Below are 12,067 nucleotides of genomic sequence, written 5' to 3'. Positions count from 1 at the left end.
TTCAGGATGGGTAATGTTAGGGAGTAGGAGCCGCCTCCTATCGAGATCCATGAGGAAGAATTAGGGCACTACATCTCAAAGTCATCCCGGAAGGGGAGGCCAGCTCAGAACCAGCCTCTCCAGTCAAAGCAGGCAGGGGGGGGCACATCCTTGTTGAGGTTAACAAGAACCTCTGAGGTAAGGGAAAAAACCCCACCATCTCCAACAGTCATATTCCACAGTAGACTAGACCTATCGAATTGCCCATGAACCCCAGAATCTCAAAATTTGCGGTTAGTGATGTGCCACTACTGGACATCCAGAAGGTTGCCAAGATTAAAGTGGCACATCGGTTTTTGCTATGCCCAGCGGTGGGTTCAACTGGTAGGTATATGCCAAAGGGTTTAAATGACACCTATTACTTTAAGTAGTAGCAAGTATTGTTTCTAAAACATTGAAGATGTAAGTGGCCGCTTGCCTTATCTCATTTGTACACAGTATTGAGTATTATACTACTCATTGAACGTAATATCAGTAAACATGTAGTTCTAACTGTCAGTATCTATTACAAGTTATATTGTTATTATCAGGGATAAATAAATCTATTTTGTAAAAAGAGTAATTTGAGACATGATAAGATCACGCTTTAACACGTTCACTGCGCCACGAGTAACCAGTTACTCGTAACACACCTTAAATTTAAGTGCAGAGGCAAAACATCAAAAGTGTTCACCCCAGTGCGTACGCTGTTTTTCCTGAACCAAAAGCTTGTGGTAAATGAAAGTTGTATATTTGGAAATGTTATTTTCCAAATAGTCTTTAAAACTGTAAATCTCATAACGAGTAGTGGGTTACTCGTGACGCACTGCAGTTATAACTTTTCATTTTGTGCGGAACGAGTAACCGGTTATTCGTATAGTTCAATCGTTTCCCACAAAGCGCTAGTCTATTCCAACACACATGCTCTGCTCCGGCACAACGGTGATGTAACTGAATTGTTTTGTGCGTGGTGTACTGTTCTGAGTCGTGTTTGCGTTTACATATTTGTTTTCATCATGAGTTCGGATTTTGTTGATAACCCGCCACGTGCTAAACGAAGTCGGCATAGTTTAGTACTCGTAACTAATACGGAACTACTACAAGAACTAGTTGCTGAGGGGTTAGCTTCCGACGTTCCGAGTAGCATCGATCCTGACATTGTGCAAAGTGACAGTGAGGCAGAGCTTTTATATTTTTGTGGAAGTGACATAGAGGACCCCAACTACGAGCCAGACAACGATGATGTTGATGACTCTAGTGAAGAATCGTCGTCAGAAAATGAAGATAATTTTTTGTCTGGAAGGCGTACATCAGGCTTAGCCATTACGGAATTGAGTTCTAGCGTAGGTCGTGATGGCAGCGGACATCTTGACGGCAGCAGAGGTCGTGATGGTAGAAGAGTTCCTAGCTGTTCTCAGAGTGACCGAGACATATGTGGTGGCCGTGGAGAGTGTATTTGGAACACGCAAGATACACCTTCTGCTTTTCCAGAGACTATTTATTTTTCTGAGTACATGGAAGATGCAACGGTTACAGAGGACTTATCAAACACTTCACCTCTAGATATATACTGCCATTTATTGGACGATGAACTATGGAACTACATGGTACAGGAAACCAACAGGTAAGCCGATCAACACATATCACCGGCTAACTTAGGTGATAGGTCTAGAGTTAAGGAATGACAGCCTACAGATGTTCCTGAAATGAAAAAAAAACATTGTTGGAATCCTTATTTGTATGGGTCTGTTTTAATGCCCACACATAAATCTGTATTGATCAAAAACTATCTTGTATGAAAACCACTTGATAAAGAGTGTGATGACGAGGGATAGGCTCCTTTTGCTAAACAAGTTCTAGCACTTTACAAAAATAGTTTAGAAGTTCAGGATCAAAAGGATCGCTTAGTTAAGGTCAGACCTATTGTTGATTATTTGAATACAGCATTCATGGACACATTAATTCCAGGTAAAGATCTCGTCATAGATGAAACTATGGTACCTTTGCGAGGCAGACTACTGTTTCGACAATATATTAAAAACAAAGCCCATAAATACGGCGTAAAACTGTTCAAGTTATGTACAACTGATGGCTATACACTGCGTACTTCCATGTACGCTGGCAAGCAAGGAACTCCTAATAGCATTTTTTTTTGGACACACATGGATGTAGTCATGGAGTTAATGAGAGAGCTCAATGACGGTGGTGCACACTTTGATGGCTTTTTATATCAGGGTAGAACACTTTTCACAGATAAAGTTTATACTGGTATTCCTATAGTCGAGAAACTGATGGAAAGAAAAACAAGATTGTGTGGTACATTGAACTCAAAACGAAGAGGATTGCCAGAAGGCATTAAGGAAAAAGTTGGTAAGGGTCAATCTACAGGCTTTAAACGTCACCAGAGTTATAAAATGGCATGATAAAAGGAACGTACTAATGTTGACAACTGCACTAGATCAGAGCAGAAAATTGGTAGATAGTGGGAAAAAAAACAGAAAAAATGAGCCGGTCCTCAAACCACAGTGTGTTCTAGACTACAACGCAGCAAAAAAGGGAACGGACTACAGTGACCAAATGGCTGCCTACTACACAACCCTTAGAAAAACCCAAAAGTGGTATAAAAAGGTTGCTGTTGAACTATTAACAGGTACAATGATGATAAATTCCTGGATAGTTTTGGTAAAACAAGTGGAAACAATATGCTCTTCATCAAACTCAGATAAATTGTAGCCAGACAGTTGATGGGAAAGGGTGAAGGCATATCAACTGCCAGCCCATACAAAAGGAAAACTTCACACTTTTCTTAAAAAGGAAGGATTTACGAGAAAAACTAAGCGCCGCTGTGTAGAGTGATACCAAATAAACAGGGCGAAAAAATGTCATCAAAAGAGGCGGACAAATTAACCAAACAAGTGAAGACATGCTGTAAAGATTGCTCCGGACAGCCACACATGTGTCTAGACAGCGAACACAAATAAATCAGCCAGACTTAATTGTGGACAGACAACTCATAAATTGGAAAATTAAATTGAAACCTGTTAAAATTTAAATGGATAATTAGCAGTACTCTTGATTTTAGATTTAAATATTTTTCTGTGCAGTAAATGTTCTTAACTGTAATTTTCAGTTTTTAGCTGTTTCTAGTATGTGCATACATTGTATAATAATAAATTGTTGTTCTATCTTTATAAAATATATACATAAACAAAATTAAAACATAGTTTTTATTCTGCTTCCTCTAAATATGTGATATTTGTAAATAGATTACACGACAAAACATCACAAAAAACTAATTTTTCTTATATAATATATTTACTATTACTAATAAACAACATTACTTTACTTGTGTGCGTAGCGAGTAACCGGTTACTCGTTTAATGGCGTCAGATTCTCTTCCTGAGTTGCCACATAGTCAACAAGAACGTTGTAGTTCTCCCAAACTAACCGAGGGCACTCTGTTGTATTCGGCTGTTGAGAAATGATGCGCAGAAAGTTCGTTGCGCAACGAGTAACCCGTTACTTGTAACGCACACAGGTTATGTTCATGTACGGGTAACCAGTTACTCGTTTCCCACCTAGATGAGTTTTGTATTATAACAACAACGCAGGGAACGCATTAAAATAGTTTGCACACAGATTCTGCAGATAAAAGTAATTTAGACATAAACGTCAACCTCCAACATTGGGAATTCTTTAGAGACCGAGATTGGATGCCCGGCTAATTAATCATTTGTTTTTATCGTAGTATATTTGTCAATCTATATATACGCTAGATATAAATAAGTACATATAGCTTTTATAAAATATATTTTTTTAATTATCTACTCTGTTTGTGCCTAATTAAAACAACGGTAATACGACTTAATTTAATGAAACACTGGGGCGCAAATTACTTAATTACGGCTTTATAAAATTCATATAAAAAAATATTTTTTAAAAATTACTGGTCATATTTAAGATTAGAGGTTATATGATTAAACTGCATCAGTATTAGCTTTTCAGTATGGGAGGGTAAGAAAACAAAAGAAAATTCTGTATATTCCAAAATATTGTAAAATGCTTGAAATTTAACACGGTTTTTAAAGAACTGCTATTTAGAAGAAAACACAAGACAAGAACTTTACAAAAAGTGATAATTTAACTTGTTAGTTACTATTCACTTTAACTACTAACTACTGGTATGATAACGAACTCATAACCCTATCCCATCTAATATTGAGTATTAAATATTTTTGCAATAATAAACTGCAACGTATATTTATAAAGAATTTACCAGTAGTAAGGTGTTAAAAATTAATATGTCACACATAGCCTACCTCGTACAGCCATACGGTGAACACATGAAGAGAGGTCAACATATAGCTTATGTATAACATTTAGTTGCAGCGGCACTGAGTGCAAAAAAAGGTCTATGTGTACATTATATATTGGAAACCCTATATACATTACTACTGAGGTAAATTGGTATAACTTATCAAGTTACTCTATTAAACTTTAAATATGGGACATATAACGCGATTGTTATGAAGTAGGTGTTGTACATATTCTAGCATACTTTAAAAGAAACTTCTACGAAGAGTTGGAGAGAATAAAAACAACACATTGAGTAATATTTCTTAATCCTAAACTTGGAGAAAAATAGGACTCATCTAGGAAAATGTGTTGAATAAATGAAATGTTACTTAAGGATATATATATACACACACACACACACACACACATATATATATATATATATATATATATATATATATATATATATATATATATATATATATATATATATCCTAAATGATTCGGATTGCAAATCACGATCATGAATATGTAAAGCGTGTAGATGAAGGACAATGCAGTCAACTCATACCTTTCTATAATACGTCTATTCAGTTATATTTAGCTGACATCCAATCACATTTATGTTGTTCATCCTCCCCTGTAGAGTAAAACAGCATAATATAAATCAGCTACAGTTTGTGAAACGATAGTTCGTACAATCTAACTAATAAATATGAAATTTTATTGAAGATAAAACATCTTCATAACGCTTTTATTTATTATTTCACAACTTTTATTCGCTGGTATTAACCATTTCCGTTCTACAACACAGGTTAGCAAAACGTATATCCCAACTACTTTAGATTATATACCTAGAATAAATAGATTTTAGGATACACTGAACAAATTCAGGAATAAATATAAATATGTTTTTTTATTTATTTTTTTCTAATATGGCGGACGATTTTCGAAAAATAACTAAGACATGGTTATGTATGATTTATTATTATTTTTTAAAATTATTATATAGTAAAATAGGTTAAAGTTTTAACATTCTCAGATAATATACACTTACGTTTGTTCCCAAAATGTTTTGTGATATTTTCTTAGTTTTTAAGCCAGTGACCGTGTAAACTTTTATAAGTAGGCAATACCTAGTAAGCAATAGGGTGGAATACGACAAATAAGTGCCATAATTTCTGATAATATTATTTCATATAAACTTTATATGGAAACTGTACTTATAGATACTTCGATTATGCTATAAAACTGACTAAAATCACTTATAAATATAATAATTATTTAATTGCATTATGATATTTCTAAAAGATAGCCTCGGAATACCTCGTCTGGTCAGACGCAGTTGCTGAGCGAGGTTATGATTATGATAGTGTCAAATTAGCTTTCGCATTGTAAATAAAAATAGAAAGTGCTTAAAATTTATTTCTATATGTCTTTCTTCAAGAGACCAGTTTTTAAGTTATTGAGATGAGTGTAACCAATAAGACTATGTTGAGATCATTATTATACCAGTTCAAAATAAATTAACTTCTAAAATGGTAATATTTATATCGAATTGGAACCCAGGTTAATATGAAGAAAACAGAAATAAATAAACAAAGTTAATACCACATTTTCAAGGTAAGTCTCCATACACCTATAGTCCCTACATATTTCATTTAATTTTTAAGAGCTTTTATTTAATTAATAAGACAAATTGTATACACAGTTTCAATATGATGATGTTGTAAAATAGGATTTGTTTTGAGAATATTTTTTATTCACTTAAAGTATATCGTTTAAAGTTATAAGATACGAGGTTAAAATTATTTATTAGAATTATGAGGGTGACTTTAAGTCCTTCTGTACTAATAGAAATTAGAAACCTGTATCATCAGTATACTAACTAATATCTCAATATACAGTATTTATAGCGATATTATGCAAACAGAAAAATAAGCACACATTTATTATAAATATTCACGTCCATATAGCTGTTGTCTAATGATAAACACTAATAATGTTGTCTCTCCGCAGTAAGAAGAAAATATTTCAATATTGTACCTTAAAAATTCTATACGTGGTATGAACCCAAAATTTTTGGTAATGTTTACATCACTAATTATAAATCTAAGAATTTGGATCAAATACCGTCATAACTATTTTGTCATCATTTAATCAACCTTCGGAAAAATTAGAATGAAAAGGAAAAATCTGTAATGAGTTCGCAACAGCACGTTATGTTACGTGTCTATCTATAAAGCAGTATCAATCTGATTATAACTGGACTAGTCGGATAATTGTCATGATAATATTTATTCTTCCAATTACTCGGATAAATGTGACATTATTACCAGACTGTGGTTACGCCATTCAAATTATGTGCTGTTTTAAGATCATCAAGCTATATGTAGAAATTGAGTCGCCAAATGCCAAAACAGGCTAAATCCAAAATTTAAAAAAAGTTGAGATATTGATGACATTGAGTTCTGTATTACCTAGGCTACAGATTTGTCACTTCAAAATGTTCCAAAAACCAGTTAAAAACTGTTTTAAAAATTAATATTTAAAAGTGAAGGTTGTTCCAAAATCAGTTATATCCTATAGCCATTCGGTTCCAAAAACAGTCATATCTGCACAGATGACAATGTTCCAAAACCAGCTATATCAAACTACAATAACTTACAATGTTTCATGTTTTCTGTGTCAAAATAAGTTAAATCCCAAAGACTTTTCCTATAGGGAACTGCTGATCATTTTCCTTCTGAATTAATTGTTTATTTTGTTGGCTAATTTTAAATTTTCAAAGGCTAAAATAGTGTTATAAGAAGCAATAGCACTCAATTATTTAACATTATTTTAAAAGCTCCTGATTTGTTGTGTGTCATAAACATGGAGGCTGAAACATACAGGAGGTATTTTAGAAGGTAGTGAAGGCGTTGGTATTGATATTATAAATGCTGAAGTTGTAATTGTTCAACAAGAAAATGTCAATATAATGGACATAACAGTGGAAACTCCACAAAATGTGGAACAAGTAGAGTTGGTAGAAGAGATGCCTGGCCCTTTGGCAAAGAAAAGGAAGAAAAACGAAAGAGCATGGAAGAAAACTGTTGCAAAAGTTGCTAGGTAAGTTTAACAACATTTGGTAAAGAAAACTAAACTAGCCTAATCTTAACACTCATTTGAACTAAAATAACCTAACAACCTCAACTAAGCTTAACCTAACCTCAACTAAACTAACCTATAAACCGCAACTAAACTACTTAATCTCAACCAGCCTAAAGTAATTCAGCTTAGGCCCTAACTTAAACTACAACAGTTTTTGACAACGTTTGCGATCTATAATTTGTTTTTTATTACAGGTTAGTATTTTTTTTAAAGGTATAGGAGAACTAATAATCCCTATTTTGTTTAGACACCGCCCGAAGGGATTTCCACATATGCCTAGTTGTAAACATTCGGCCAAAAGTAAGTACCGCTGCGCAGAACTTTCCCTGCAGGATGTTAGAAAGATACATCCAGCAATACTATAAAGACGCTGACCTTCAATCAAAGAAGAATTTTATTCTTCAGCACGTCATTGTTTCCTCAGCAAAAAGGACTCGTCTTCCAGAAGGTATCAAATCAAAAAGAAATGTAAGTACTGACTTTTTTCTTACCTAAAATGAGGAACAACAAAACTGAGAATGTTAAAGTATGTCGGGCAGCACTACTTACAAATTTTGCAAGAGAGTAAAAAACCGAGTGCAATTGATTTGCAAAAAAGTACCTGGAAACAGGCGTCGTACCTTTGGAGACTCGTGGAGGAGCACGCCAAGTTGATAAATATAAAATATAAAGAAAGACAGCATCAAATCTTTTATTTAAAACATTTATTCCAGTACAAAAACACTATTGCAGAGCGAAAAACAAGCATAGGCAATACCTTCCAAGTGAGCTTAACATTACAAAAATGTGGAAAATGTATATTGAGCAGCATCCAACTGAAGAATTAAAGTGTGAGTAATGACTTTTTCAGGCTGGTTTTTTCTGAGAACTTTAACATTGGTTTTGACGCTCCCGTACACTGATAAGTGTTCAACCTGCACAAGGCTTGAGTGTGAACTAGCCACAGAAAAAAGATGCAGGCAAGCGTGAAACACTAAAGCTAAACCTAAAAGCCCACAAAGTCCGTGCAGACAAATTCTACAAACTTTTGTAAGAAAATAATGATAAAGAGCTTATTCTGAGCTATGATTGTCAGAAAAATCTTGTCCTTCCTAAAATACCGGACCAAGCCGCATACTATAAGCGCCAGCTATATCTATATAAATTTTGTGATTTGTGAGGGACATTCTAAAGTCCTCTTTGAATTCAGAAAACACCTTTTCTTACCTCTGGACTGAAAACTAGTATGCAAAAGGGTCCAGTCAAATTGCATCTGCTGTTTACCACAGGTTAACAAGCGCTAACATGGAAAATGTCACCACAGTCAAACTTTTCTCTGACGGCTGTGGTGGCCAAAACAAGAACACAACTGTTGTCGGTATGATTGCTCATTGGCTCCTGAAAGATGCACCTAAACATGTTACTAAAGTTGTACTACTCTTTCCGGTAGTCGGCCATTCTTTCATTCCCCCTGATAGAGTGTTTGGAGTACTTGAAAGGAAAATTTCAAGATCTGAGTGTAATCAACAATCCCAATGAGTACACTGAAATAATTGAAAAGCACTGTACTGTTGTGAAACTTGGGACGGATTGCCCTGTGAGTGATTGGAAAACTCTAACCGATGCTGTTCTAAAAAAACCAGGACAATGGCATTTTCAATTTCAAAAGGCCAAGAAATTTATCTTTTCAAGAAGTAAAAGTAATCCAAACTCCATCCTGGTACAAGGAGAAGCAAACTATGTATTTGAAATCGGCGAGAGTAAGTCAGTAATGAAAAGGGGGAAAAATTTTGACAATGCAGTTTTGAGAGTGATACAATAAGGACACCCAGTTGAAACAAGTAAAAATCAATGATGTGAAATGCTTGCTAAATCTCTCCACTATGGAAATGACTGGCAACGGGAGCCAAAGTTGAAGTTTTTCAAAGACTTATTCCAGCTACCTACCACCAATCAAGGCGAAGAAGATGATGATGATGATTTTGAAATAAATGAAGAGGATGAGCCTATGATTGAGTGAAAAATATTTTTTAATAAACGACACATTTATTTTATAAACTCTGTAGATAAATAAATTCATGGTTTTGTATTGAAAATGAATACGATTGTGTTCATTAATCCTAACCTAACTTTACCCTAACAATATAGGCTACAATGTTTTGAGAAAAAAGGATTTAATAATATAAGGTTCTGTTTTTAACTTATTTTGGAATGGTAAACGCAATTTAACTGGTTTTGGAACCAAAGTTAAAAAGCAAATGGCGGAGGAGTAAGTTTCCAAAAGCAGCTAAATCATAGTTACTGTTCCAAAACAAGCTATGCCATATATTTAATCGGCTGCAGTAATTATAACTTTTGTACCATTTTTTTAGCAATTTTAAAACAATATAACTAATTTTTTTAACCTTTTTTTTTAAACAAAAATCATAAAAATGTAATGGATGTGAGAAAAGCAATCAGTTTTTGGCATTTATCTAAAAAACTTGCAGAGTGGATTTAGCTTGTTTTGGCATTTGGCGACTCAATTTGATTACTATGCTGTTGTTCAGATTATTGCGCTACACAATCCAAAAACAGATGAGTCAATAATTTTAATACACGTATCCCTATAGTGACACATTAATTTTTTTTGTGCCTTTGTACAGCTTCTAAAATATTGATAATATTTGGATACCAAATATTACGCAGGTTAAGTTCGTAATCTCTCATAACACTGCAGTGTTACGCGTTAGCTATATTTTTATCTGGTTAAGTGATTTTTTGAGATAAATAAATAAAACTGTGTATTATTAATATTTAATATAACAGAGTAAGAATAATACGCATCTTAATCAATTTATTTTTAAGATTCTGGAGTTTTCGACCAATTTGTGTATTCTCTTGCTTCCCTTTTCACATTTAATATGGTGGCACATGTTGCTCATTAGGGTCCTATGAGATTGTATGCTGAATTTAACTCTATAGGTAAAATTTTACAATATATCTGACACAATATACATAAATAGTTTTGTTAAGGCTATTAAAGTCTGAATTCCGAGATTATCAACCTCTGTGGGATGGTACACATGAAACTGAAAAGAAACTCTTGGGACATTGAGCCAGTTATAAATATCGCTTTATAAAGGAGAAATAGTTTGAATATAAATTAAGCCTATATTTAAGTATCTACCTAACTCTTTTGATACTCCTATGTAGACCTTGCTAAGATCATATATTTTATATTAATAAATGAAACCAATAAAGACTGTAAAAAGTACAATAAGGTATTCGCGGAAAAGAAGGTAATTTTTTACAGTTCAAAAATATAACTACCTTCCGTACAAATCTTATATTATTAAGCAAACGACTAAAACACTTTGGTGCGAAGTCAAGAACTTGTTATATTCTTATATATATAGTATATTCTACTTTAGAAATATTATGGTGAAATATAAATTTATTGGTATATCGGAATCGCAAAGGTTCTGATTAGATTGAAAACCTTAGTGAATTCCAAGAGTCCATAATTTAAACCATTTACATGAGTTTTCCAATTTAATATTCATAAGCAATTAAACCTAAATATTTAATACTATCCGTTATGTATGCTTGAGTAAATACATTTATTTTGTAACAAACATTTTATTTCATGGTATTTTAAAGATAAATATATGTTATGTTTCATTATTAAGTTATTCACTAATGTTTGAGTCCTAGGCTTGTTATTAAATAGTGATTTTTAAACCATGTTTTGAGTGGATTGATATAATTTTTAAATATTGTATTTCAATATAGGGTGGAATTTTCTCTGCATATTAAAGAAGTGTCGTCAGATAAAGTTGTCAACAAACCTTTGAACTTAATGTAAAATAAACTATAAACATAAACAAGTAATATATAGGCGCATACAACACGAAAACTTGCGAAATGCCATAAATCATCTCGATGTCTCAGCTAAGGTCGTCTCCGATCCATGCTTGCTTCTTTCGCCCAGTGAGATAAGAAGGAAACTCTGTTAGGCGACTTCTCTGATTCCGGCTTTAAACATTTTATCCATAAGGATTGAGTGATCAAAAGTCTTTAAAAAATCTATATATATATATATATATATATTTATATAGATTTTTCTAAATATATATATATATATATATATATATAGTAAAAGTCCTAAGCGTACCTTTCCAGGTTTCTGGAATGACAGACTATTCAGAATAGGTAAGTTGTCGAGATCCCACTAAAGTGATGGTTCGCAGTATATCGAAGTCATTTGTCCCAGAAAGAAGGATAGGCTAACTCTGTTCCATCCTCATATATTTAAAAGATTCAAAAGGGATCTTTGTCACATTCAATTTTAAACAGATAAGTGAAACTTTATACCGTATTTAGATTTGTAATTGTGCTACCCACGTTATTCAAATCAAAGACTGTTTATAACAATTCAAAATGGAGATGGTATATTATGTTAGACGTACAACTTCATTAAGGAAATAAGGTTTTACTAGTATAATAGTATTATAAAAAGCTACAAGATGATTGCAAAAGAATTGCTCTTATTTTAGGCATATCCGATAAGGTCCTACAGAATAATCACACATTAATTAAGTTTTTCCTGCAAGTGAAACATATTGTCATGTACTGTATC

General features: G+C 33.3%; 1 protein-coding gene across 1 annotated transcript; it reads left to right on the top strand.

Annotated features, from left to right (window-relative positions):
• Positions 1–2,192: 2,192 nt before the first annotated feature.
• LOC124363504 lies at positions 2,193–8,985 on the top strand. The gene is made up of 4 exons (XM_046818752.1): positions 2,193–2,388; positions 2,477–2,668; positions 7,281–7,425; positions 8,736–8,985. Exons 1-4 carry the CDS (start codon positions 2,193–2,195, stop codon positions 8,983–8,985), a joined length of 783 nt encoding a protein of 260 aa, XP_046674708.1.
• The last annotated feature ends 3,082 nt before the right edge of the window (positions 8,986–12,067 follow it).

The sequence above is a fragment of the Homalodisca vitripennis genome, chromosome 5 (assembly GCF_021130785.1).
Source record: "Homalodisca vitripennis isolate AUS2020 chromosome 5, UT_GWSS_2.1, whole genome shotgun sequence".
In the NCBI taxonomy this organism is placed as follows: domain Eukaryota; kingdom Metazoa; phylum Arthropoda; class Insecta; order Hemiptera; family Cicadellidae; genus Homalodisca; species Homalodisca vitripennis.
This window is presented reverse-complemented; position numbering and strand designations above follow the sequence as displayed.